This window comes from Pygoscelis adeliae, unplaced genomic scaffold, assembly GCF_000699105.1.
Source record: "Pygoscelis adeliae isolate BGI_AS28 unplaced genomic scaffold, ASM69910v1 Scaffold22, whole genome shotgun sequence".
Taxonomy (NCBI): Eukaryota; Metazoa; Chordata; class Aves; order Sphenisciformes; family Spheniscidae; genus Pygoscelis; species Pygoscelis adeliae.
In genome coordinates this window covers 346,944-373,914 of record NW_008824350.1, presented here as the reverse complement: position 1 = coordinate 373,914, position 26,971 = coordinate 346,944, and the positions used below count along the sequence as shown (strand labels likewise).

At 37.4% G+C, this 26,971-nt stretch overlaps 1 protein-coding gene across 3 annotated transcripts in view; it reads right to left on the bottom strand.

Annotated features, from left to right (window-relative positions):
* PCNX (pecanex homolog (Drosophila)) overlaps window positions 1–26,971 on the bottom strand; it is an 80,661-nt gene that overhangs the window by 1,011 nt on the left and 52,679 nt on the right. For 2 of the 3 annotated variants that reach the window (XM_009319179.1, XM_009319178.1), the window contains exons 17-35: window positions 26,466–26,571; window positions 24,626–24,718; window positions 22,887–23,037; window positions 20,805–20,946; window positions 19,220–19,397; window positions 18,713–18,821; window positions 17,992–18,121; window positions 16,811–16,869; window positions 15,826–16,041; window positions 15,142–15,395; window positions 13,917–14,147; window positions 12,413–12,513; window positions 10,993–11,143; window positions 9,014–9,244; window positions 8,339–8,613; window positions 6,381–6,622; window positions 4,844–5,280; window positions 3,920–3,985; window positions 3,292–3,432 (exon numbers count right to left, since the gene is read on the bottom strand). In XM_009319179.1, the coding sequence (XP_009317454.1) occupies window positions 3,292–3,432; window positions 3,920–3,985; window positions 4,844–5,280; window positions 6,381–6,622; window positions 8,339–8,613; window positions 9,014–9,244; window positions 10,993–11,143; window positions 12,413–12,513; window positions 13,917–14,147; window positions 15,142–15,395; window positions 15,826–16,041; window positions 16,811–16,869; window positions 17,992–18,121; window positions 18,713–18,821; window positions 19,220–19,397; window positions 20,805–20,946; window positions 22,887–23,037; window positions 24,626–24,718; window positions 26,466–26,571 (3,313 nt within the window). The remainder of the gene's footprint in view (window positions 1–3,291; window positions 3,433–3,919; window positions 3,986–4,843; window positions 5,281–6,380; window positions 6,623–8,338; window positions 8,614–9,013; window positions 9,245–10,992; window positions 11,144–12,412; window positions 12,514–13,916; window positions 14,148–15,141; window positions 15,396–15,825; window positions 16,042–16,810; window positions 16,870–17,991; window positions 18,122–18,712; window positions 18,822–19,219; window positions 19,398–20,804; window positions 20,947–22,886; window positions 23,038–24,625; window positions 24,719–26,465; window positions 26,572–26,971) is intronic. The other variant, XM_009319180.1, reaches the window with a different exon arrangement.

The window sequence follows — 26,971 nt, the reverse complement described above, 5'->3', positions numbered from 1 at the left end:
TTCATGTGAAGTAACAATTGAAAAAAGTGTACGATTTGGGATATTTTGATGCTCTAGCTGTAATAGTCCTAAAACACTCAAGTGTTGTGCAGCACATAATAGCACAGAACTATAGTTTATCAGGAGTTAGGTGTAAACTACTATCTCCTCTAAGTCAAATCCCTTGCCCTAATTTTGTTCTCTACTCACTGTGAATTCAAGGTTGGTCTTTTAAATTAAATTATTCAAAGATAATTTAAAATGAAAAATATTACTAAGAGGAAGGGTTTCAGAAACAGTGCCACAAACTACTGTCCCATACTCCCTTGGATCTACAGAATTCAGGTACTTTGATCTACTGCTTCCAAGGATCCCACCTGATATTGACCATCAGAAAGTCCCTTTTCCATACAGGCCCTTGTATGACCTTGTATGTCTCTACTCAGCTGCTTCCATAAAAATACACCCTTAACTTCTGGATGTCCCAAAGGAACCACGAGGATACTCCAGTAACATGGTTTTAAGTTTGCCAGCTCCATAGAAATAGAACTATCTCAAATTTGCCAGTTGTGGGAAAAGAACCCTAAATTCAAGACAAGGTAAGGTAAAAAGCAAATAAAATTCATTTTCACAAAATCCAGGACAGTACACTTTTCAGGAGTTCTAAAGATACAGGTGGGGAAAAAAAGGACAGAAAACCACAAGTCATCTACATCTTCCAAGATCAAATCCAGGAGACCCCCTTAATCCTCACTATACCCCGCTGACAGCTGCCAATTTCTCTAACACTGGGTGAAGGAGATTCAGCTTTGTCCACTGCATGAGATCTACACTGCATCCACGGGGAGAGCATTTCAGCCAGGGAAGCATGGCATCTTTAATTCCCCTTTGTTTGACGCAACAGCATGATATTTAAGCTGTCTGTTCAAGTCTGACTTCAAAGTCTGTCCAAATAAACTTTTTATGCTGCTGTATTGAGTGAGGCCACAAATATTCTATCCCCAGACACATAAAACATTTCCCAATAAAGTCCAAGTACTACATCCTTGTTGTCCAACTTAAAACTGGTGCCTTTGACATAGCTAAGGGCTGACTCCAAAGGCATCAATATTGTGGCTCCTTAAAAACTGTGTATGTGCAAAAGTTGTACATGGATTATAAGATACTGGAACCATCCCACACACACTCAGTTTTACCATCTCTTCTTATGATTGGCATTTGTTTGATGCCCATAAATGACTGAAAACATGCAAAATGATGTCACTAGATAGTCAAGAGGTGATAAGAATCTCTTGGGGGGAAAAAGGTTCTTTGCATGCCAGTGTCAGATATCACAGAAAAATAATGCAGAGTATACCTTAATCTCAAAGTCCTGGAAAAAGTAGTTACAATACAAAGAAGATTGCTAAATTTCATTTCCTTGAAGAAACCCAATAATGTCTTTGTGTATTATATATACACTGTACTGTATACTCAGCAAAATAAAAAGCAAAGTTAGGAAAAATGCTTTTTTCTATGTAGTAGAAAAGTTTTAAACAACTGAGTGCTGAACTTCATACCGAGAGCACTGACATTAAGGTTTTGGCTGGTAAACTGCTTGATGAGCAGCATCTCAGCAGGTAAGAATCATTTCTGCCTGTTTGCAGAAAGGACTGCAGCTGCAGGATCAGAAAGGGAAGACTGTCCTAATACTTAATGGCTTTACTGATACTAGTATGTTTAACCACAGGCAGCTGAAGCAGGCAGTGGAAACCATGCCATTAAGTTAAATCCTCTCCTCCTAATCACACATGGGATAATCTGGTGCTTTCCCCCTTTCTTCTTAGGTTAAAAGATGCTCTTCTAAAAAAAACCTGCCAGTACACTGCACCAAAAATAGATGAGAAGCATTCAGAACAGTAGCTTACTCTGACCTTCAAATCCTCTTGTTTTAATCTTTCTGTAACATCAATCACTGTACATATCAGCATGCTGCCATTTGCAAAACACTCAGGAACTCCTGAAAAAAATTGTCCAATGATACCAGGCAACAGGACATGTTCCGATATAACCTTTTACATTCACCATCTTTACAACATTCTTGATCTGCAATAGCTAACAAGGAAATTCCAGAAGTATAGCATCTAAACCCAACATAACTATGAATGTTTACAACAGCAGTCTACTCCTAGGTGTTACCTACAAGGTAACCCTACTATCTTAGAAGTGGACCGTCAACTATGATAGAATTATTCGTGGAAGGAATTTATTTGCAGGGCCCTTCCTTCACATACATATTACATCAAGATAGATGTGGCATACACAGTGCATACACCGTGTTATCAGCATATTGCTATTTCTTACCTGAAGTTTGCACATACATCCACACTGATGTGGACTTTCAGACAGCAAAATCCAACCCCTGAATGCAACTTATAAATAACGCCTCCAATTGAGGTAAGCGGTCAATCAAAGCCAATTCTTATAAACTGTCAGAGCTGACATATTCCAAATGAAAATACAGTTGTATCGATGAACCAATGCAGACACAATGTTAGTGACTCTTCCCTTTTACTATTTATCACTGAAAGAATACTCACTGGAGCATCTTTGTAGACACAAAGGTCTAAAAAGAAAAAGTATGCCTCAGTAAAAACCAAAAAGCCTCAAAGACAGCTAGGTTTTTTTCCTCCTAAAAGAGAGCCTAAATTGGGAGATAAGTTTTCTAACTAATGCAGTGAATTTTTATAAAATGCAGATATAACACTCCTAGGGAAAAGGGAGATGGAGTTTCAAGTTATAGGCTTTCACATAATTTTAGTTACAGCAGATTTCCTTCTTAAAGGAAAGTAAACACCTATCATGTACCTATTATATAATAAAGGGACACCTAAAGACAATCTTACTTGGCTCTATTTTCATCAGAATAATTTAAAAACAAATACTGTTAACCATTCAATTAAGGACTTGTTAGTAAATTGACCTTCCATATTTTCTCAAGGATTGACAGTTTAAGGAAAGGAAAATGAAGGTTGGATGAACGAGCATAATGCCCGAGAGCTCACGACAAGAGCTGGAAGAAGGCAAGGAAGGAGAGGTGGTTGACAACATTTGAATCATCATCCTGCATCTTCTGGATAAAGCTGCAGAAATATCCTTCTGCTTCAAATTAGGATACTAGACCTGCTCTTCCAGCAACAGTGACTTGGAGGACAGCTGCTGATCCAGCTTACTACTCCATGTATCTTTGGCCTTGACATCTAGGCAGACTGCCATAGAATCAAGACACTGCCTTTTTAAAAATTAGTTTGTCAACTTCTAAGCAAAACTTACATGGCCTTCCATGCCTTCCTGAGGACTCCAGTCTTTCCAGCTGTTTCTTCCAGCTTTTAGCCGTATCACCTCATCTGGCCACTGCAGCTCTTTCCTTTTTGACACGTTGATCCCTTCCAGTACTTGACTGGGATCCATTAACTATAAGTAGGAATTGAGTTTTGACTGTTAGTTCAGCCAAAATTTAAAAGAAACAGATAAGCCGTAACCTTTTGCATACTTCCCGAGAACTGACTTTAACCCATAGAAATTGATTTCTGGCCAATTTCAATGTTGGAAACTCAAGCTCCAGGCTAGGAAAAAGCCTGAGCAGCACAGAATTTGGAAATTAGGCTGTGGTTTCAGACACAGCTGACAATATACCAGTTCACTGCTGTCTGAAACAGCAACTCTGGTTCCCTTTCCCACCCCTTCTTTCAGTTACACTAGCTCATGGCAGGGTCTGAGGAGCTAGCAGAATATAAGCATTGGCAGCATACAGTCCAGTAGAAGGGAAGAGTTAAATGATGATGAGCTGTTAGAACTGGCTCATCACTTCTTACAGAATAGCTCAAGAAACATGGTCTTGGAGAATTTACTGTTAGGCTGAAGAACTATTTATCTACTAGCATGGTTAGTTGAGACCCACCCCATGTTTTGAAGTAAACTGGCCTTTCCACAGGGGCAGCAGGAGAAAACTCCTGAAAACTTCTTCCTATTTAAGGACAGAGAGAACCGCATAACGTCCACTATCCGAGGGCACATGTCAACTTTGCCTGTATCCTCCTCACACAGAGGAATTAAGCAGTTTTATAAAAGGGCCCTTGCCAGCAAACAAAAGCTACTAAGCACAGACCTGCAAAATTAATTTTTTAACTTTACCCACTATGATGCAGTTTAAGTATTACTCTAAAATGAGGTGATACCAGCAAAGAAATCACATTTGTTATGACCTATCCTATTAAATACACTTCTGGATGTTTCCCACTAATATACTACCAAAGACATGTGTGGAGCTAATACAAGCTAGAAGAGCAAGAATACAAGTTTTGGGATTTTCACAAAATGAGTAAGGCTGCCATGATTAACTTAGTCAATGGTGTACTGTTTGCTGCTCAGTAAACCCAGACTTGTGGCAATAACCAAAGAATAAATACATATGAAAGTGAAAGTGAGTATTTTTACACTTACTTTTGCGGAAAATCTATGTGGTTTAAGAGAAAAAAGCTAGTTGCTTTCTGCCCTGCAAATGAAGCTGTTTAGCTTTACATGTTGTAATGAATAAAGGCAAAATAAGTATGAAGTGGAACTGAGTTCAGCTGACATTCTCAAAGCTGCACTACAGCAAAATATATAAGTAATGTAAACAGGGATGTCTAAGCACACAGGAAGGCTGGTTGTCCAGAAAACCTTTTCCTCACATTAGTTCCCCAAATGTAACTGCACAATAGTTGTATACTGAGACATTCCAGACTCTGCGTGTATTTAAAAGTAGTGATTTCAACAACGTACAAGGTAACGCTAACAAAAGCACGTGGAAGCATAGGTTAACTTGTTCTTCTGGAGTATTTACCTGGATTCTGTAAATAACGTCATCCTTTTTGGCTTGCATTTGATTTGCAGGGCTTGCATTACCACCTGACTGAGTTTCAGTTGCATTACTCCCTCCTTCTGTCCCTAGAAAGCCCGCGAGGGCATGCTGTTTACAGGCTGGGATGCTTTGGCTGGAGCTGCTAGAAGAGGGCAGTCCATGCTGCGCGCTGACCCCAGTCTGGCCAGTAGATTCCATTTGGTTCACCATAGATAGGCGGGACTGGATGGATGATGGGAGGTTACGAAGGGATATCTGACTGGTGGAAGAGCGCCGACAAGGCACAAAGCCTGTTGTGGATGTGCGAAGAGATGAATGACGACTGCCGTAGCAATAAGATGAATGGCTAGCTACTGAGGCACGGGCAGGGGAATGTCTGACAAGGCTTGACTGCACAGAGTGAGAGCTGTGACTGGTGCCTAAAAGTAAAAGATACAGAATCAGGAGAGTTTGATAAAGTCTCCCACACACGTTAGATTTCCGACACACACATGTTTTAGCGCTTAGATACAAAACTGACGGGTCTAATCAACAACTTCTGAAACAGCTGTATCGCAGAAGATCTCTGTTGCATTTCATATAGCAGAGCATTTGAATACATTCCATTCATCTTATCTTGGAATTTCACACTCTGTTCAACTCACAATCCCTGCAAGACAAGTAGCTTGAAAAATGCTTCAGCCTTGCTCTTCCCGCATTAACAATTTATTTCTTAATGTTAACATTTAAGTTTCCCATACTTAAGGCATTAAGGTAGGTAGAGACGTCCATGTTTCAAAATACTAAACATTCTTTCTTAATATGCTTGACTGGGTGTTCGAAGACTGAGTCAGAAAATTTGTTAGAGCAAAAGCTGTTTTTAAACACATTCAGAAAAATTTAATGCACTTAAGGTGAAGAACAGGAATTGCAGTTTACGAGCATTAGTGCCATTGCTTTTCCTATAGTAAGTACTCGTAGATACCTCTCCACAGCTGATAGACCTACTTAAGTTGTGCAAGAAAAGAAAAGTTCATTCAACTACATACACTTTTATATTCTTTGTGAGTAAAGGCAGTGTTTGGGAAGCTTTTTCTCAGCTTTACTGTTTATCACCTCCCTAACTACAGATCACCGCAGACTCTTGGATAGTATTCAGCTAAAATACTATGGAAATAGAGAATCCATTCCACTGTATAAATAAGAAATATAAATACATTCACAAAAAATGACAAGTTTAGCATTTGCAGACAACATGACAGAAAAGATCCAATCCATAGAGATGTGTTATAAAAAGTTATTTAATCTATTCTGCCAGCAAAACTATACCCCTACTGCTCAAATCTGTTTGGGAACCTTGCATTGCATAAAATAGCACCATAGTTTGCGATGAATCCAGCAGGTGTTAATACTACATAATCAAGTCACTTTTGTTTATTTTTTAGTTTAACTTAGGCCTGATCCAAAGAGCTGAAAAGCCAGTTCTGGCTATAGGATTGTACTTGTATAAAATTGTTGCTTTGTTTTATTTTAATTTTACCCAAAGTGGAGGGATGAGTTGGTGGATGAGCTGCAGGAAGAGTTGTGGGATGAGCTGCAACAGGAGGGTGCTGTACTGCTCCAGGTCCCTGCCCTGTAGTTACATTCCCTCCTCCTTGTGACATGCTGCTCTGCGACTCGTTGATAGTTGCATTGTTACTTGTGCAAGAAGCTCCACCTCCAGCATCTGAATCTTCAATATTTCCACCGCTATTGCAGCCAGCTCCACAACCTTTCCTTAGTCTGAAAACATAATGCAGTTTGACACATTAAGTCAGGCCTCCTAAATCATCAGGATTCTAAGAAATGCCTTATGACGACAAGCAAAAGGCTTTACTCAGCACAATCCACAGCATTCCCTAAAATCAGATAAAACTTGACTTTATTTTCTCAGAACATGCTTTGCAAGTATAAATACTGCTTTCTAAGAGACTGCAATTTTCCTTATGACAGCTATTCAAGTAACAGTTATTTATGATAAGTCAAGCGCTCATATAAAACAGCTTTTGAAAAAAAATCAAGCCACCTCTGAAGTACAATAAAGCGATCAAATTCTAAATATAAAATGCTGGTAGAACATCCTGATTATTTTGTAACAGTTTAGTAAAATTTATGCTCCTTAACACACCAGTCGTGTATTCTTATATTGCAAAATCTTTGCCTAATTAAATGAGCAGGAAAAGAATATTTGTTGGGTTTTGCGGTTTTTTTCTTTTTAATGTATTTGGTTTCTTGTTACCTTCAATAATGTACTCTCAGTTGTTTGAAGCCCATATTGCAATTATTTGAATCACAAATTCTCAAGTGAATTTTGAACATTCAGACAGTAGGCTAGCCAACATTTTCCAGTGTACATACAGACTTTTCACCACATTGTTTGCATTAATAAACTCAGATGGACACAAAAAACACAGCACATTCCTCCTCCTCCCTTCAATTCCTATTTTTATTATTCTTTCCTTTCTGTTGCACCCAAATACACTGAGCACTCTTTTCGAATCTTATTTGCCCCTGGGATCCAGAATCCCAAAGCACGCACAGCTTGGATCCAAATACTGTTCTGTGTCATACTTTCACCCGTTATTCTATCCACATGTTGGACAAGCAGATGGTGACAGAAGACAAACACCACAGACTGTAGTAAGTGTGGCATATTCCGGGGTGAAGCAGCACGTTCTGTTTTGATGTGCTGTAGATGTTTAAGCGTAAATATGACCATCAGAACAGCTACAGGACTGTTCCAACTATGGCACCAGCTCCCGGAACTGGTAAGAACTTGGACGCACATTTCTGAATGCCACACACAGCTGCCACTGTTGCTTTTGAAGCCACAGTCATAGGGGGCCATAGAAGTGCAGTAAAAGTTCTCATGGCCTATAAAACACAGCACAGCAAGAGTTTGTACCGGGTTACCGAGCAGACATGTGGAAGGAGGATTATATTATCACTCCAGTTACTTGTTCTGGCTCTGACATACAGTGTATTTATAAGCACTCATGAAATTCTGAACAACAGCTAAAGCTTGAGTTACTATGTATGAGCATACCTTAACAACATTAATAGTGGCACTTGCATGCAAAGTATTTGCCAGACAGGAACCCTACCAAATAAGTCCTGATTCTGTAAGAGTGGTATTATAAACTGCAAAATGACGATACCGAAAAAAATACAGAAGTTGCATTGTCTCTCATTATCAGACCTGACATCAGAACTGAAGTTGTAGTTCTTGCGTTTGGACTTTCTGTCCTGTTATTTCTGAGCTGTCATTTACATAGTTTGTGGTGTATTACTTATATGCCTTGAAGATTAACCCTGTACCAGAGCAGTTGCCATATGGTACAGATTTATTTTTGTGCAACTGAATGTTGTAAATTATGCCATGTTGGACATATATGAAACTAGTTAATGGAATATGAGAGCATGAACACATACTAATGAGAACTCATTTCCTCAGCTCACCTGTGCCATGTAGACACTATGAAGTTTCTGATGTTTCCTAAGCTGATAGCTCCCCCGAGAATCTCTTTAAGCTGTTCATGACTATCTGAATAGGAAGTAGTCAAAGGTGAGACGTAGATTGGGTATCCAATTGGCTGGTCACAAGAGGAGTTGATCATGTTCCTCAGAGCTTGTTTTGCATTTTGGATACTTCCTCTTTCTGGATTACGATTACGCAGGAAGACAAGCTCCTGTTGTTGTCCTGCCCACAGGCCACGCACGCACTCCTTATTCACCTGCAAAAGATGACAGACATAAGCCAAGTAGAAAGGCTGTGTCAGAAAGTGAAACAGCGTGTGAAGACTGCCTTGCTATACCTAGGCCTTCACGAGTGTATGTAATAATGCACTGCAGAACTGCAAGCATTCATATTCACTTCTTTAAAAGGCTGAACTTATGGACACAGGCTGCAACAGTGAGAATAAAGCAAATCTAAGAATGGGATGAGAAATAAGATATTGTAAGTCAGTAACTGATTTTTTGATTAAATACTTCCACTATATGAGAAGCAGCAGCCCTAGCAATGACAGATCAGTAACAAAAAAAGTAATGATTTGACTTGAAGTAGCAGTTTGGTATAGTTACTAAAATATACCACAACATACTGTCACAACGTGGAATGGGCACAAAGCTTACCTTAATGACCCTGAAACTGAGATAGCGCTTATTCAGCATAATGATTTTATATTCATTGGTGCCATCATCCATCACATGACGCAGAGCAAGGAGGGAGGGAGAGTTGGAAAGAACTGCACTCCGCCAAGCAGGGTCCCCTTCATGTGCTATAACTAGATTTTCTTCATGGGTTGTTATGGCTTCATAAAGGACAGAAGGATCATCATATTCATCTGGAGAAGTGAAGTGATCCTGTTTCCAAGAACACGTGTTCAGTAAGATATGATTAACATTTCAGATGTAACTACGTATAAAAATCAAACATTTCACACGTCAAACTCTTGAAAGGCTCAGTGCATTGCACAAAGTTAGACATCAAAAAATATCAGATACCTACTAAAGAACATTGTTAAAGATAATCTCTTTCCCAACAGATTAGTTCTGTTTGCTTCCTTTTTTAACTTAAAACCAAAATGATTGGAAGGACCTGCCCGTTACTGATTCAAGTAAATTTCTAGTTGAATTTTACACTAGATTTATATCTATTTATATTGCCTGCAGAAGCATTTTAGCTTCTCTGCTTATTCACAAGTCTCCAACTGTAAAATACACTTAATTAAAGCACTGATTATTCACTGAGACTGTATTATATGAAAATAGCAATAGGAAGAAAAACAATAAGGTTTATCTGTATTTTCTGTTAAAAAGTTCACATCAATACCTGATGACAGACTATACTATCACACAACTTACATTACTGCCAGTCAAATAAAACCACAAAATTCGCAAGTTCAATTCAGTATTAGGTCACATTACTTTCTGGTTAAAAAGGTTAGTGGTTTATAGCTAAATTCCCAACACTGGCTGAAGCTTCAATATGCTATTGCACTGCAAGTGAATAAAATCACCCTTTATAGATTAATACAATAACTTTCAGAAAAAACTTCCTTCTATTGTTAGAGATATTTGTATTTTTCTCACTTTTCATTCTCTGACTTAATTCAAGCCCATTCTGCACAGTAACCCAAATATTCTGAGAACACTTCAAAATTGTTGAAGTGGTACTTCTGCTGGTTTCAACAATGGTTTTGTAATTATTCTACTTCGCTACATGTACTCCTAACGCTTATACACATTCTGCTAAATTCAGGGAGTTTGTGTTACATGGAGTTCGTTCAAATCACTGCAAGCTTTGGGGGACTTCTAGACTCTGCAATAAAGGCAAAAAATGCAACTTTATTATTAAAAAAGTGCAACTAACATTTGCCTACTTACTATGATTTTCAAGCAATCTGTTCTTCTACAGTACCAACACTTCCACCCCTCTCCCCAGAGTGCTTATCACTCAGTACGTGCTTTCTTGTACTTGCTGAGCTTAGTTAATAGATGCACTGGACAGAATTTGAGACTGTTCATCTTCACCCTCACTGCACTGTAAAGACCAACCCCAATTTCAGCTTATAGAAAAGCAACCTTCTCGTTCTCACCTGAAACTTTACCGATAGGATCAATGAGTAATGCCAAAGTGTCTGTTATTAGAACACTTCAAATAAGAAAAGAAAAAAAGAACAAGAAAAACAACTCCCATTGGAGAGCTGGAGAGGGCTATCTAGCTTTGAATGGTATGATAACCTTTTAAGCCAATTACATATATGTGGGGAGGGGAAGAGGGAGGGGAAAATATCAGAGAGGCTGTTCATAACAGAATTATCTCTAGATGGATATGGAACAGGGCTTGACATGTTCTCTGATCTACATTTGATTTAATTTTCAAGCTCTGAGCATAAACTGCATTCCCTTTTTCTCTATAATCACCTTCCAGATGAGCTATAATAAAACAAAGGATAAGACATGATACTCCCTCATTTTCAGTTGTCCATCTCTATCACATGCCCTTTTATTCTCTTCCTCTTTTTTCTCTCTCCCAGCCACTTATTTTTAAAAGAACGAACGCACAGAAATAAGAAGAATTGGATACATCTTCCTGTGTAAACTCTCACCTGATGTAGCTTAAGTGACATCCGTATTCCAGGAACCACTACTTTCCTCAGCAATTCCATGTCAGCAAAGATCCATTCATCTCTAATTGAAGATATACGGAAGTCACCCTTAAATAGGGCATGCAAGCCGTACAAGAAGGATTCCAGATTACTGTACCGGGGCGGGGGGAGGGAATATGAAGAAAACAGCCCAAATATTAACAGAAATACAAACGTATCCACAATTATCATCACTGACAAAAGCAGAAAATACTGAGCTGTACAGAAAGGCACATAATTATTCTTTATAAAGAGAACTTACAGGATAAGACAGGGAGAAGAGAACATATGAGTAAGGATGTGTGTAAGCAAAGCTTGGACACTAAATGTTTATGTGCACTAAACAGGTAATGAATAAACCATACATGCAACAGACTATTTACACAGACTAAAGTAAACAGGAACACTGTGAGGAATGCCTGACTTTATTCCAAAGATTTTTAAAGACAAAATTTTTCAGTGAATATAACACCACAATGGACCAGTTAAGGAGGATATGTGGCTTCAGTTGTGCATGCTTTAGTACAGAATAAAAATCTTGACAACTTCCTCATGCTTAAAGGCATCATTTCCTTTTACTAAGATAACTTTAGAGTGAAAAATCAAACACGCTCTGACCACTCTTGGGACTGCACATCTGCAAGACCTTCAGGGGGCAATTGGCTGGTACTTAGAAGAATTAGTCAACAGTTTCCGCAAAAGTGAAGTAAAACAGGTTTTACAGTCAGCACCCAGCTGACCAATAGCTTCCACATCTGATTATGCCTCTTTTTATTTTCTTTTTAAACCACCCCCTCGTGATTTCCTGAAACATACAACTATGTTTTACATTGGCTTTCTAAAGTAAGTTGAGGCTGGCTGGCTGCAAGAAAGAGGTTGCCATATGATGACAGAGTTGAGCTGAAGGAGATTTGTACAAAACACAACTGCTTGCCACAGAGCCAGCTAAACTGTGAAACTTATCACAACGGTCTGATCTAACTTCCATCATGACATGCGTGTTCTTCATTTTAAGAAGCTGTCCTCTTCTTCCCTGTATTTCCATATAGGGCACATACTGGGAGCAGGAAACAGAGCTTACTTTTAGAACTCAACCAGTTCTTGTTTTTTTTCAGTTATCACTAGTGCTTACCCACACCAGAATTCTCACCTTGCATTAGTTCGATAAAACAAAATGCTCAAAGTTCTCCCTCATTTGCTGTTCTTTGGTTACGTTTCACTGGCTGTTATAACAAAGACAGGTTACATAGCGTATCTGTCCAGTTTAAGGAAAGATGACATTAAGTATCTGTTCCTTTTATGAAGGGGTACTCATCTAATATCTAACCTAGGAGCCCTGCGGGATTTTGAGGAAAGGAAGCTTACAACAGTATTTTATTACCTAGACATATGATGTGAAGCTGTTCCCAATGCTCTCCGCCCTAGAACACACAGTCCATAACACAATGTCACCAGGGGCGAGTCTTTACTTGAATCCAGTGGCTTGTAGTAACAAAAGGAAAAAGGAATAGTCAGGTGAATGGAGTAAAGAAACCGTCACGGAAAAATGTTCTGCCAGACAGAGTAAAAAGACCCAAACACTTACAAAGGTATACAGACTCAAGTGTGCATATGTACCTACCACACCAGTTACTCTCGCTCAGACTTTCAAGAGGGATTCTTTTTTGAAAGTTTTGCAAGTATGCAGAATACTTGTAAAGGCAGACACACACATACTGTATTTGAAATAAGACAAATTGTAAGCTGAATGGATGCATGCAACATTCCTCATGGATACTGTGTATCTTGTATACAAACTGTTGATTAGCAAAATTATGGGGTTAAAACAAAAATACTTTAGTGAATAAAGTGGATTCTCACTTACTGGTTAGGAGTATATAATTCTGAGTTAACCGAAAACTTCCCCAGACTACAGCTTTATTATTCTAGGGAAACTCGCTCTCAACTCAAAGCCAGTAGTAACTGTATAAGGTGTATAATGCCCTAGATAATAGTATCATTCATTTAAGTGATTAAACCCTATTTTCAATACCTACACAAAATATTTCACAAGATCGTGACTTGGAGGGAAACAATTTTCTTCAGCTGTTTGTCATTTGACTGCAGAACGCTTTAAATCTTACACCCATTAAAATGGGCTTCTAATTAATCTTTTACCTCCAAAGTAAAGCTGAACTCTGAAGTCTCGGATCCTTCATTAAACACATAAATTCCAATTATATTCCTGTCCCTTTAATCTCAATCAATTTCTGTTTATTCTCAAAGGCAACACTACTTTGACTAGACCACAGGTTTTTTGTAAACAGTAAGAAGTCAAAGCATTCCTCCACAAACATACTAATGTTTCTATTTAAAAAGTGGAAGGATTTGGAGAGAGGAAAAGGGTTGAATACAGGATGATCATCTTCACAAGCCAACAATTCCAGTGGTCCAAAGGAATGGTATAGTATGACCACTAAGAAAGAAGCAGTCAGTCTTGTAAGCTGGCAACAGGTACTTGTTTATTTGGGATTTTTGTTTTGGGTTTTTTTTTGTTTAAGTTAGGGTTGATTTGTAAACACTGACATCTAAGCACAAAACATCAATTCTATTAACATACACTTTCGTATGTAGATAAATGCCTGACTAAGATGTAACTGATTCATTTGCGCTGGTAAATGAAAATTCATTAATGAACAGGTTAAATCATACACTACTTGCAGAATTTATTTAAATTCACATCTCAAGAGTGGAAGATCAAAACCAGTAAACTATAAATTAATATTTCAATTATAAATCTTGATTTTTAAAATCAGTATTAAACCAGCCTGTACGTCAAACCAACAGGGAAAAAAATGAGACCATCTTAGAATAACGAATGGCTTTCCTCACGTGTTCATACTTACCTTTTCTCTTCGAGAGCAGCAATATTCTATCCAGTTCAAATATATCATACAGAAACTCTCTCTTGAGATCCCTGCTAGACGGTGGTCATAATCCTCATCAATATTGGGGTTAAATGTTGGGTCTACATCAACATAATTGCGGTCTGTGCACAACCGCAGTCCCTCCTGCATTGTCTCATTAGCTAACCATTCCTCTAGCTTGGGGGATGTTGTGACATAATAGATGATTCCCTGAAACAGTAGTAGTTAAAAATATGAGTCAGTATTGCAATAAAAAAACCCAGTCAATTTCAATTGTTCCAACTCATTTGCACTATTTTCCTGGTAATGAACAAAACTGATATACAGTAGCATTTATTTAGTTCACAGATGCAACAAATTTGCACAGAAAACAATACAGGTTTGTATACAGGCATATTTTTCAAAGACTGTCAAGATTTCTGAAGCATGCACTGAAGGAATAAGGAAAGGAAAAAAGGACGGGACAGGACTCTCCCGTAATTTCGCAGAAAAACGAACAAATACATAGGAATTTTTATCTAGTTAACACGGAGCCTTAGATATTGAATTTCTAAAGAATTCAAATGCTAAATAAAAGACAAGACAGTTTAACACCCTTGTGTTTTGGGGGGAAGAAAAACCCCCATGAACTTTTGTGTGTGTGTGTGTGTGCGCGCCCGTATAAAAGTTACCTTGGAAATATTTCAACCTGAAGTTTTTCAGCTCTCTGAAAGAGGGTAGCTTATGAAAGATCTCAATTAGTAAACTGGTTATCTGAAGGGATCTGAGGCCTAGAGTCCTCTTACAACTGCAGGGCTTTTTTTTTTTTTTTTTTAAAAAAAAAAAGATGGTTTTGGACAGCTTTTGAACACCGAAGCAGCTTGGCTTTCTCCAAGAGAAACACACTATTTATTTAACTTTTCATCTACAACACAGCTATTACATTTGGGTAACAGCTCTCAAGTTTCAACTCCAGCTTCAGCTAGAACTTGTCTAGAACAGAGAGAAGACAACAGGGTCATTGCCCTGCCCATATACCAGAGCATCAAGTAATCATCAGTACAGCATACTCTGTCCTCCTTTGATGAAGGTGTTCATACATTTATAATTTGTATCACATTCTATGATCCTCATATGAAAGACATTAAACATTCAAGACATGAAGCAGTTCCCAGATGTAATCCAGCCTACCTCCCCGCAAGGGTTGTACTGATCTGAATCATACCTTCACATAGTAAGTCGTGAGAATTTTCCGGAGATCGAAGACTTGAAGCATGGAAGCCGCACTGTTGTCAGTGATGCTATAACCCTCCAGAACATACTTTGTCACAAGCACTTCCCAAGCCAGCCAACGCTGCCCAAAGGCAGCATTAAAGGAAAGCATATGAGGAAGGTGGCCTGGTTCACAGCAACAAAACCCTTCATCTTCCTCTACACCTTCAGTGATGGCCTCTACTTCTCGTTGCTGGCAATAAGTTCCTTAGGAGAAAATAGACAAAAGAAGGAAGAGTTGAATACTTTATATGATTGCTTTAAATGTTGACTTGTGTTTAAAAGTGTTTAGAATCCAATCAGTCTCCAATTACGTTTCTGTAACACCAAGTGAACTATCTGCCAATGAACACAAAAGATTCGGATAGCTGAATTTATCACTCTAGGATCACATTTTAGTTAGGTGTCTCTAAGAATCAATTATGGTAGCCATGTTGCACTAAAATGCAAAGAGAGACTTAGCATCAACTCTGCTACAGCAAGCTAGTTTTCCTCACAAGTGACAGGGGCATAAAGAGGCCCTGAAGCCCATTTTCAAAGCAATTAATTTACAGGATGGAACTGAAAATAATTTAAAGTTTCCAAAGCAGAAGTCTACTTTTTAGTACAGATGGTTAAGGAAGTATAACACACTCACCTCTGAATTCAAGCCCCCTCAGCTGGAAGGTGACCAAGCCATTTCCTATCTCTATAAGGTGTACTAGTGCATTGAGGTAGTCAGAGGCTAGGATGAAGCAGTCCCCAGTACTATAGTTTCCCCACCGACCCAACAGCAAGTCTCCACATAGGCTGTGCTGAAGAGAACGGGTTAAATGTTCATAGAAGATTGAATTCAGGTTGTTATCATCTGAACCTGCAGGAAGATTGGATTTGGGTTATTATCTGAATCTGCAGAAAAACATCAAGGTTGAATGTCAATTATCACTTCACATTGAATCCTACACTTTTCTTAACAGCAACGTTATTTCAAGGTCGTTCTCCACACCCCACCCTCCCTTTTTTAAGGGACAATTACTCCAGATGAACGCTAAGTGACATTTAGTATTTTTGACCAAATTTTTTCCTTTCTTAGTCACTCCTCCATTTTCCAAATTATTCCTTCAGTTCCACTCATACATCTCCCGTCAATATATTACACATAAAGTGCAAAAGCAAATGAGCACAGAAGTATCTCAGTAATGACTGTTGTACTAGTCTCATCACCATGACATTGAGATACCCTCAAATAACGTTTGGCTTTTTTTAATTATTTAAAAAGAATAAAAAGCAGAACAGCTTAATGCACACTACGATTATAAATAAAAAAGTAAAGCAGACACACATAAAGGTAAGGGGGAAAACAAGAAAAACTTATAGGAGAGTCTAAAGAATAAAGCAAGAGAGATGATGGAGGAGAAAGTAACAGTAGACAGAACAACAGAAAGGTTGGGCAGGGTTGGAGAAGATCAGAGGGCAAACTGATCATGAATCCTATTAAAAAACCCTATAAAAGCTATTTACATTTGAAAAAAGCACCACAATAAAAAAACTGACAAAAAAACAAAACCAAAAAACCACCCCCACAAAAAATCCCCACCCCACCCAAAAAAACCCCCCCACCAAAATCAGACTAGGAAAGCTACCTGGATTTCGATCAAGCTGTGAAGCCAGTCTTGTATTTGAATGATCCACACGCTTTGTGCTGAAAATAATAAAATAAAGCATACTTAACACAAAATTTATTACTGTAAGAAAATCTAAGGGAAGAAACTACTAAGAGAATAAAAATTGTTAAAAAATATTCCAACTGAAATAGTTTCAAAAAGTTATTTTAAAATTTTATATGCAAATTTGCTGCTTTTCTCATATGTAAAAGTATTTTCTGCCTATAATAGCATTATGATCCAATACCTAATAAAGTTTGCCCACAGTAAGTAGCCATAGAATAATCTTTAGCTTTAGATATAAGTGTATGTATTTTCTTAGACAGATACCATAAAGCTTTAGATGTGACAAACTTAAAAACAATTAAATCAGCACAGCTAGCATTCCAGTAGATTTCACTGAACAGACAATTTTCAGAAAGTTATTATTTCATTGGCTGAAATTACAACCTTAACTCTTTAACGTAAGATTTGGAACATTGTATATAAACTGTTCTAGTGTTAGAAGGCGGGGGGGGGAAATCAATAAAGCAGTGAAATGAAAAATTAATTCTCCATAAATACCAGAACTATCTGCTTATCTTGCCCTATGCTGTTTATCTAACATTTCACTGGTCTGATACTCCATCAACAATAGCGGACTTCAGAGAAATAAAACACAGGGAGGTATAAACTGACATTAAGAATTTTTTACTACTGATCCCACCTGGATCAAAAAAAATTTACTTTAAAGATTTTTATATTGGGGTTAGCCAGTTTTAGCTGTGAAATGAGCAATAATGAACACAGGTTAAATACAGTTATGAACTGCCTCCCAAAACCTTTTTGCACATAAATTCACTTTCTGATTAAAATTGCACTTTACAATACTGTAATTTTATGTTTAAAAAAATTACCAGGATGGCATACCTCTAAGTAGAAATTACTTAAGAAGCTAAAGCAAATGTTGCTAGTATTAGAAAAAAACCCAGCTGCTACAGTGTTTCAGAAACAAGTTCATTGAACTTCTAGTGCTATAAACTAGTTTTCTCTGGGGGAAAAAAATAGCAGCACTTGGAGGAAAAAAAAAAAAAACAAAAAAGCAAAACCCACAACACATTTAGCCATAGTTACATTATTAAAACCAAAGGACACAAACTTTAAAGGTCTATTTCACCTACTTGTAGTCTCTTTCCCAGAATTTGACAGGCCTGGCATACGAAGTGATGAATATTGCACTTCCCAGAAAAGGATTCAGTGGAGTAGAGAAGAAAGCTGACACAGCTGCTTGGACAAACAACATTGCAGAATCTGTCGGATAACAGAATTAAGGAAAGCCAAGCAACAACTACTTTTCAAGCTTTGTGATAGTACCTGAAATAGACTGCAACGCCAATTAAGAGCAAAACAAGATCTCCAAGAATTTTTATGCAGCAAAGTATCTCTACAGTATCTCCAGGAATAAGGGGATTAACAGAAATAAGTGAAAATTTGGCACTAGACACAGCGATCATTCTCTTTCTCAAAATTCTGCAGAGAATACTATCTCCATTCAAACCAGCCTACAGAAGTTTAAAATGCAAACCTCAAGAACTAAAACCATAGTTAATGACTCTCAAGAAAGGGAATGACTGTCAGAAGAAAAGCTGTGTCATTTTCAGAATGAAGTAACTCCTGCTTCATGTTTATTTTATGTCAGAATTCTATTCCTACTCTATCTGCTACTGTATAATTCGTAGCATTGTAGCAAGGCAGAAAGTGTGCACAGTTCTTCATAAATACTCACTAGACAAACCTGTTCATTCAGTAGATTTAGCCCATAATACATAACCCATTATAATGCAACATTCAGAAGTTATAAATACACGACTTCAGAAAAAAGCCTGCATTTTCAAAGGATACGTGGCACAGCAAAGGGCTGGGCAAAAGCATGGAAGGCAGATCCCCATGTGATCTGCCAGGGAGCAATGTAGGTATATACAAATCTCAATTTATAAAAGAGTTCCCAAAGCTACAGGAAAAAAAAGAAAAAAAAAGAGAAGAAAAATTTAGTGATTTGGCTGAGAATCAACGTGCTTTGCAGTACACAAACATCCTGTGGAACTTACTGGTCACCTTAGAGTTCTTACTGGTCTACAAAATGTCTTGAGACTTACAAAAAAGATGTAATAATGAAGCAAGTAATATAATATGCACTTCATTGTTCTACTAACAGAAACTCATGAGATGTTTAGAACATATGCTTTCTCAAACATAAGTGCTTTGGGAAGAAGACATCTTATCTGTCTTAAAGCATATTGATTACAGTACCAATAGAACTGATGATCTTGAAGACTACCTATCAGTTAGGACTATCTGTTTTCCCTTTTGGATGACCTGAAACACCTAGAAATAGAGAGTTTAAGTTACCTTGCTGAAGAGTATGGACATGAAGAAGAGATCTAGCAGCATGGTCTCAGTAAAACTTTTGTAATCAAAAGTAAAGAAGAGCACTGTGAAAATAACAGTGACATACTGGCACGTTGGGCTACTGAATGATGAACGCAGTAACTTCAAGCCAGCTATTGTGATCATTAAAGCACCCAACCTGTATAAGAAATTCACAGAAAACAGTTACTTATCTGCTGTCTGAAAGGGGTTTAAAGACCACCTAAATTGTTGCTGTCGTGCATTGCCAATCTCTTCAAACTCAAGGTTTAGATTTGGGTTTGCTTCTGGAGTTTTTTTTGTTTTGTTTTGTTTTTTTTAAAGACGACTTCAGATTATTTTTTTTTTTAAGGTTACTATCCAAGTCTTTCAGTATTCTCAAGTCAATCAATGTTCAAGGATTAGTGCTATCTGTAAGAGTCTCACTAAAAAAAAACAAAATTAATCAGAGGTAAAATATCCTTGTACTCTGAACAGAAACCTTGTCTTTGATTTAGGTTATGAATATTGAGATGCAAAAATGCTAGAAGTGCTCTAGATTAATCAGCAAGAGGATGTTAACGAACACTGGATTACCATTATTTCCTGCATGACTGTACTACTCCAGCTTATATTGGGGAAACTGCAACTTAATGATAAATTTACAGTGATATTCTTTTTCAGAGATAGTAACTGACAGATCAAAGGGTTTATAAAAATAACACTGAAATAATGTAATGGCAATATTCCTCCCAAAGGTTTTGTAGTCACAAGAGTAATGAACCCAAAGCAAGAACTTACTAGATCCAGGGATTATTAAACTTAAAAAACCAAACCCATACCTGAAAAAATCCAACACCTCCCTTCCCAAATACATATTCAATTTTGTTTTGAGATTTATTTTCTCTGCAACACTTCTGTTCTAAATCAACAGAACTTCAAATCCAAAAAAGCCACCTGGTCAATGTTCTCGGAGGCAAAAAATGCAGGGCCTATTATTGAACCCTCATTTGCCGAGACAGTCAGGTACACTGCTCGAAGGATTATAACTAAGACTCAATTTAAGAGGCAGTGTGCAATTCCATCTGGATACAGATTATACTTAGGGGCTGGAAGGCCTGGGGAATTCTTTGATGAGAGCAGAAAGCTGTAGAGGGGCTGCAAGCTGGCACACCAACTCCGGGAACATTACACAGGTCTTAAGTTTACACCTGACAAGATATCAGAATATATTGGCACTATCTTGAACTTGCAGTCTGGATAATGATACTATAGACTTTGAAGATCAACAAGGAAATTCTGATATCACGCTACTAGATAATTCTGCAACCTTTACAGTATATGCTATGAATTGAACGATTTATCTTCATGCAGGTTCCTAGTTTAAGGCTGTAATACTCCATTCAGTTTAAGTCGGCAAGGTGACTTGGTTGTATAAGAGCTTTCAAATAAAGGAAAACTTACTTTATTCCTTGCCTTAGTTTTAAGGCAATAGAATTAACTGTCTTCCCATTGAGGCCAGAACTCACTATTTAATTTCCCACCACAGTAGACATACTCAGATTACTTGATAGCCTTTTCTACTTACTCAGTATCCAGTTTCTTTGGACTAGCAATATTCTTAGCGCTGCTACTAAGCTCATTGAGGACTATCAGTGGATAGATAACATTCTTCTCTACAAAAAGGAGCCAAATGTGAAGTTTCTCAAACCACATAACATGTGCAGCATCTATAAAGATATATTAAAAAGAAGAAATCAGATTGTACTGTCAAATGAAACTCAGCTAACAGAATAAAGATTCTTGATCCAAGTAATTTGTGGAGCCAAATACTAACTGTATTCTCATACTAGTCTTCCATAGTTTTATCTAACGGAAATAAAGAGAAGCTCCTTCTAAGCTACTGTCGCTAGAACTAGTAGAGTTTTTGCACTGTTACATACCTATACAAAATGTATTACAATACAACAGTTTGCAAGCTACTTGCTTACTGTACATGGCAGGAAACAAACTCAGTTGCCACCTCTTCAATAATTTCAACATTGATATTGATGAAGCTGTTTGACATTACGCGTTTTATCTCATGCAAAAGGATGTTTTTCAACCATATTCGAACCAAAAGATTTCTGGTTGACAACTCTACAATATAGAAGAGCATACGTAACCTGCCAACACAAACGTCTGAGACTTAAGAACTTCTTTTAAACTTCTACAATAACTGCAAGTTATATTACAGGATTGCTATGTTTCAAGTTAATGCAAATGAAGATAGTGAGAAAATTTATTTTACAAGGCAGCACAAATATAGGCTGGAAAAGCCTACATCAAAAGTTACATTAAACATTGCTGCATACGTAAAGGGTTAAAGGTATACTTGAAAGAGGCTAGACAAAGGCCCACCCCTCTTCATTGCTATGAATGACTGCACATGCCTAGATGACCCCAGCAAAAACTGAAGTTTCTTTTCTACAACAGAAGCCGTAACGACAGCTAGTCATCAACACAGCATGAATTCTCTAGAAGTTACAGGGACCAAACTGGGATGTGCTACAAACTTATATTTAACGTTACTGGATATGACTGTCCTCTTTCCCGAAAACGCTACTACATATGGAAATACTGATGTCAGGTATCAGGAAAAGGGTATCAACTGTAGCTTCTCTAGTTTCACAAATTAAAAATCTAAGGCATACAACTGCACTTTTCACTTCTTCCTCCAAATAGAGTTTGGCATCATATTACAATTACTATTCATATTTATCCATGTTTACACCCAATCACTGAAAAAAAGCCCACAATTTAGACATCAGGGAAAAGATCACACTGCATAGTTGCTACAAAGGTAGGAAGTTTGCAAATCAATTGATTGCAGCAGAATGCTCACTTTCTTTTCATTACTGCCTTACCTTGAAAATTAACTGAAGAGAAAAAAAAAATAGCTTCAGTTGTTTCTAAGCCACTTTTGATAGAAATTTAAGTCTGCTGTTAACAATGAAAACGTTCCAACAGTGGAGACCCCACAATCTACCGCTACATTTATCCATACTGGAAAATGGATCAGCAGTATAACTAACTTCGTATTTTCTGCAGCCTCCAGGGAAAGATTTCATGAAAATGTAGACTTTAACACAAGGTTCAAGCGCATGTCTATGCAGATCAACTAGTAACACTGGTCCCTTAGTGTGTTTTTTCCATTAGTAGGCCACTTTCACTACTTTCTGTTGTTAAACATGTCAACAATACCATTAAGAATCAAATCCATGCCAGGATGAAATCTCCAACAGCATTCACCATACCTAATCCTCTAAAACATTTGAAAACTTACTGTCTTGAAGAAATACCTAGTGAAAAACACTCTACCTTTATAAAAAAATTATTAAGGCAATCATTAGCACAAACTTTGCAACTTAAGATTTTGAAGACTGTGCTTTAATGGAACTGCTCTGAGATAATGTTAGCACATGCAATATATTATCATCATCAGTTACGAGATACATAAGATGTCATGGAATCAAAGCACGAGGAACAGAGAAACTAAGACATTTCTAGATTAGACGTCATTAAATACTCCAGTGGTGAGAATAACAAAGGAGATTAAGTGTATCAACAGGTAACACAAGTTGGTCAGCAACTACAGCAAGTTCAAAAAAGTGTCACGAGTGATACTTACTTCGGACTTCAAACTGATAGTATTCCTTGGTTTTCAGCAGCGGGTGAGAAAAGCAATGCCAAGGAAGTTGCTTTCGGAGTTGAGGCAGAACATAATGGGTCACAAAGCCTACCGTACCCACCAATGCATAGAGAACATAACTTAAAATAGGCTAAAAAGAAGAATTGAAGAAATTAAGGTTTGTGTTTTATAAACAAAACCATACACTAATAATGTAATACCTTTTCCAGCATCTAGGCAGGTGCTCCTGTAATAGTAAGTTGGGAATGTATTTCTTCATGAGAAGCTGTACTACCAACTTTAATTTCAAACAAGAAATACCTGTGAGAGAATAAACCATCTATTTCTAACAAATTTTCACTAAGTTGGTAAGTATTTCAAAGTAAAAACAGTACACCAATCTTCCTTCATAGTCCATTGCTTCTGACCCATCTGCATTTCATTTTATAAATGATAAAGCTATTATCCTCTAAAGGCTGAACCTGATTTACATTTTCATCTGCTGGATAAAAGGACGTATAAGCATAAGGAAAAACAAATCATTAATCTTATATTCTCTTGAGATGAAGGTGGGAGGCTTCTTAATTCACCAAGACCAAAGTCCTTCACAGAAGCCACAAAATACTACTATATTAACATGGTATGAGGACTGGATTTCATAGTAACACTTCTATACATTAAAATTTTCTCTAATTTTCTAGCTATGTCATGACAAAATTAGGATTGCATTACCTTGTTATAAGCTGTTGATTCAAAATTCTGTGAAGCCTAAGCCTATTGAACTATACAACTGGTGAAGAGCATATAGCCAAGTTTCTCAAACGTGGGAGAAAGCAAGATTTGGGAGGAGTGCTGAAGTCCAGCCATAAAACAGAGATATTTTCCTTTGAAAAAAACCCTAACACACCTGCTTAAGTAGGACACTTCACCTGAAGCTACCTAAATGCATATGCTTTTTAAAATTAGTTTCTTACTTTAACTGTAGGCAGCAGTGGGAGAGTAAAATCCTTCTAAAATACATGCAAGAAACTTTCATTTGCCTGACATAAGGCTGTTGATAAGCTAACCAATGTTTCCATTACAGGAATACCAAAATAAGAAATTCAGTAACGGCAACTCTTCAGGCAAATGCCTTTACTTAAACAAATTCAAGCACAGGATCTGGTCCCATGTCATCATCATCAAGTAGGAGTCGTATATACACATTAAAAGTATCCAAAGCAGTAGTATTATCTAGACTGACAAGTAAAAAACCTTGAAACTCAAAGGCTCTTTGAAGTCCTGTAAATAACCACTCCAGTGAAGGGGTACTCACCTATACTATAGTCTACAAAGAGCCACACTAGCATGCAATTGCTGCGTCAAGGTTCAACACCTCAATCTTTAAGAATCAAACCTTTTAAGCTTTTTTTTTTTTTCCAAGTTTCATTTTTCCTTACTCCAAGATGATCCTGTCACTATTTAACTGAGATAGATGAAGCAAAAGAGGGCATTTTGTGTCAGAGACTAAAATAAAAATGCAGAATGTAAGAAGAAACTAGGAAAGAGCAGGGGAAGAAGAGTTTTTGAGCACATAAAACTGGAATGTGAATATCTTCAGTTGTGTACTTGTCATACTATATACTTAAAGACCATCTAAAACTAGTCAGGAGACCCGATGCACTACCAGAATAAGCGTTGTATCACATTAGAGTATTTGTATATAGAAGACAAAGGGCAGACATGATGGAACACCTTACCTGTAAAACTGTAAATACTGTACTGACGTGAATTGCAAAATAGAGTACACCAATGACTATACACACAATCAGGTCAGACTGCAATCGTTCACTCTGGGGAGTCAAAACAAAATAATTTTAGAAAATACCAGCTTTAGTTGTCCTCTTCAGATTCTTAATGCCCATCAGCAGTAACACTGAAACCGATTAAAGATTTTCAAGTTATGCCAGTGCTAATTACATCCATTGAAGTTCTCAGAAATTTCACAAGATAAATCTTATGGCAAAGAGCATTAGTTCAAATGAGTTAAGTGGAAAGATGCATACCCAAAGTGGGGCAGGAGAAATTAATATAGCCAATATATTATCTCTCTTATTCTGAACTGTGAGGGGGTATCAGGACCCCCCTAGAGCACTGATGAAAGAGCTGGAAGGGCTAGCCAAATTTCCCATTTATGATCTAAGAATTGCTTAGACTATGGGGCAATTAAGAGCTCTGGAAGATAGCTGCCCAGACAGAGCTAACGACCAGGTGCAACAACTAGGCTCTTTAACCCGTTTTCCCCCTCCTTTGCAGAAGGGTAAAAGATAGCTTTGGAATGACCCTGCAGAATGAGTTTGAATTTTCTGTTACCCCTAAAAAAAAAAATAAAGACAAGCTGTTGATAACAGGCAAAAAAACAACAAAACAAGTGATGCCAGACTCAGTCACAAGGGGGCAATATGTACTTAGGGCACTACAACTTGGAGTCTCCCAAGTTTAGACCTGTTCCCACTCTGTAAATACAGTATTAATATTTTCAGCACAGAAAAATCATTAAAGGATTAACTACTCCAAAATCGGCCAAATAATTACACACAGCAATTATTGCTGCAAGGTCTTAACTTCTTGGGATACAACTTTTTTTTTTTTTCCAATCAGTAAGTCCTGATTAAAGAACACTGAAAGAAAGAAAATATCATAATCCTCAGCTCCCCTGCCCTCTTGGTGATTAACAACAGAGTTTGAGAGCTAAAAAGGACCTTGCAGCTCCTATAGTCATTCTCTCCTGTTAAGCGTTAAAAGAATTGCAGTTTCTCTGCTCTAAATATTTACTTGCAGTTTCCACACACTGCACCTTGTCACACTTGTGCCTGCTGTATTAGGAGAAACCCATCTATACTGTTATTCCCCTACAGCCAAGTCCTACACAAGGTTAAATGAATGTTCAACCTTCTTTTGTACAAGTTAAACATACTAAGCTTCTTAGGTCTTTTACCTACTGCTCCACTCTGTGAAAAAGAATAATGTTTAAATATTACTATTTTCATAAATATTTAGAGTGAATTTGTACTAAAAATTCAAAGTATATGCTAAAGTAAATGGAACGGGTTACATCTGCTCCTTAAAAACAAACCAACCACAAAGAAGCCCCACAACACTTTCTACCATTTTTATTTTCTGCTTCTGGAAGAGCGCACACAAAGCTCTTGCCCACAATTACTAGAAATACTGAGTTAATATAGTTTTGCCACCATTAACTCTATCCCACTAACTTCTGCACAATTGCAAGTATAATTTATTATTATCAATATGAGCTAGAAGAACATCCTCGATGATACTTCACTGAATTCACATTAGGGAATTCCAGTTCTCTCACATGCCTCCTTTTAAATAACTTAAATTGCAATATAAGCATTATACTCAGTGTAGTACATTGGTTCATCTGCAGATTTAAAGGAAATGCTCCGATATCGATTCTAATCAACACCATGGTAATTAACAAGTGTTGTGAGCTAAGATCCTATACAAACCAACGTAAAGTAAGTGCTTAGACTGTATTAAAAAAAATAAAATAAAATAATTAAAAAGCCTACTTACCACAGAATTTCTGAGCTTTTCAGGTAAAGGATCTTTTACTTCAGACAGAGGATCCTCAGGGTTTTTGTCTTCAGAATTAGGAAAAAATTTTGATTGCACTAAAGAGCTTAAAGAAAGACAAAAAAACCCCACTGAAAAGCATGTTTTGTTCTACGTGGTTTTAGAAGAATAACAAAGTCAAAAGTTCTATTACAAGTCGATTACAAGAAAAAATAATCCTGGCATATTAGTGCTTTCACATGGCTGAGCAAATTTACAAAGATGAGATCTCAACTTCATAAAAGAATTAGTTCTCTGGTTGCACACAATGACCAACATTAAAGATGAGCAGCCAGATCTTGTTCAAACAGCAGTTTCTCCAGTACCAACAGGAGTAACTGAGCAAATACTGAATTTTAAGTGGGGTTCTGAATACTCATGAAACAAAACTTTATTTCATAAATAACCGAACAGAAATATAACTTGGTGCAAAGTTTAGAAGTGGTCTATTTATCCACACCAATTAG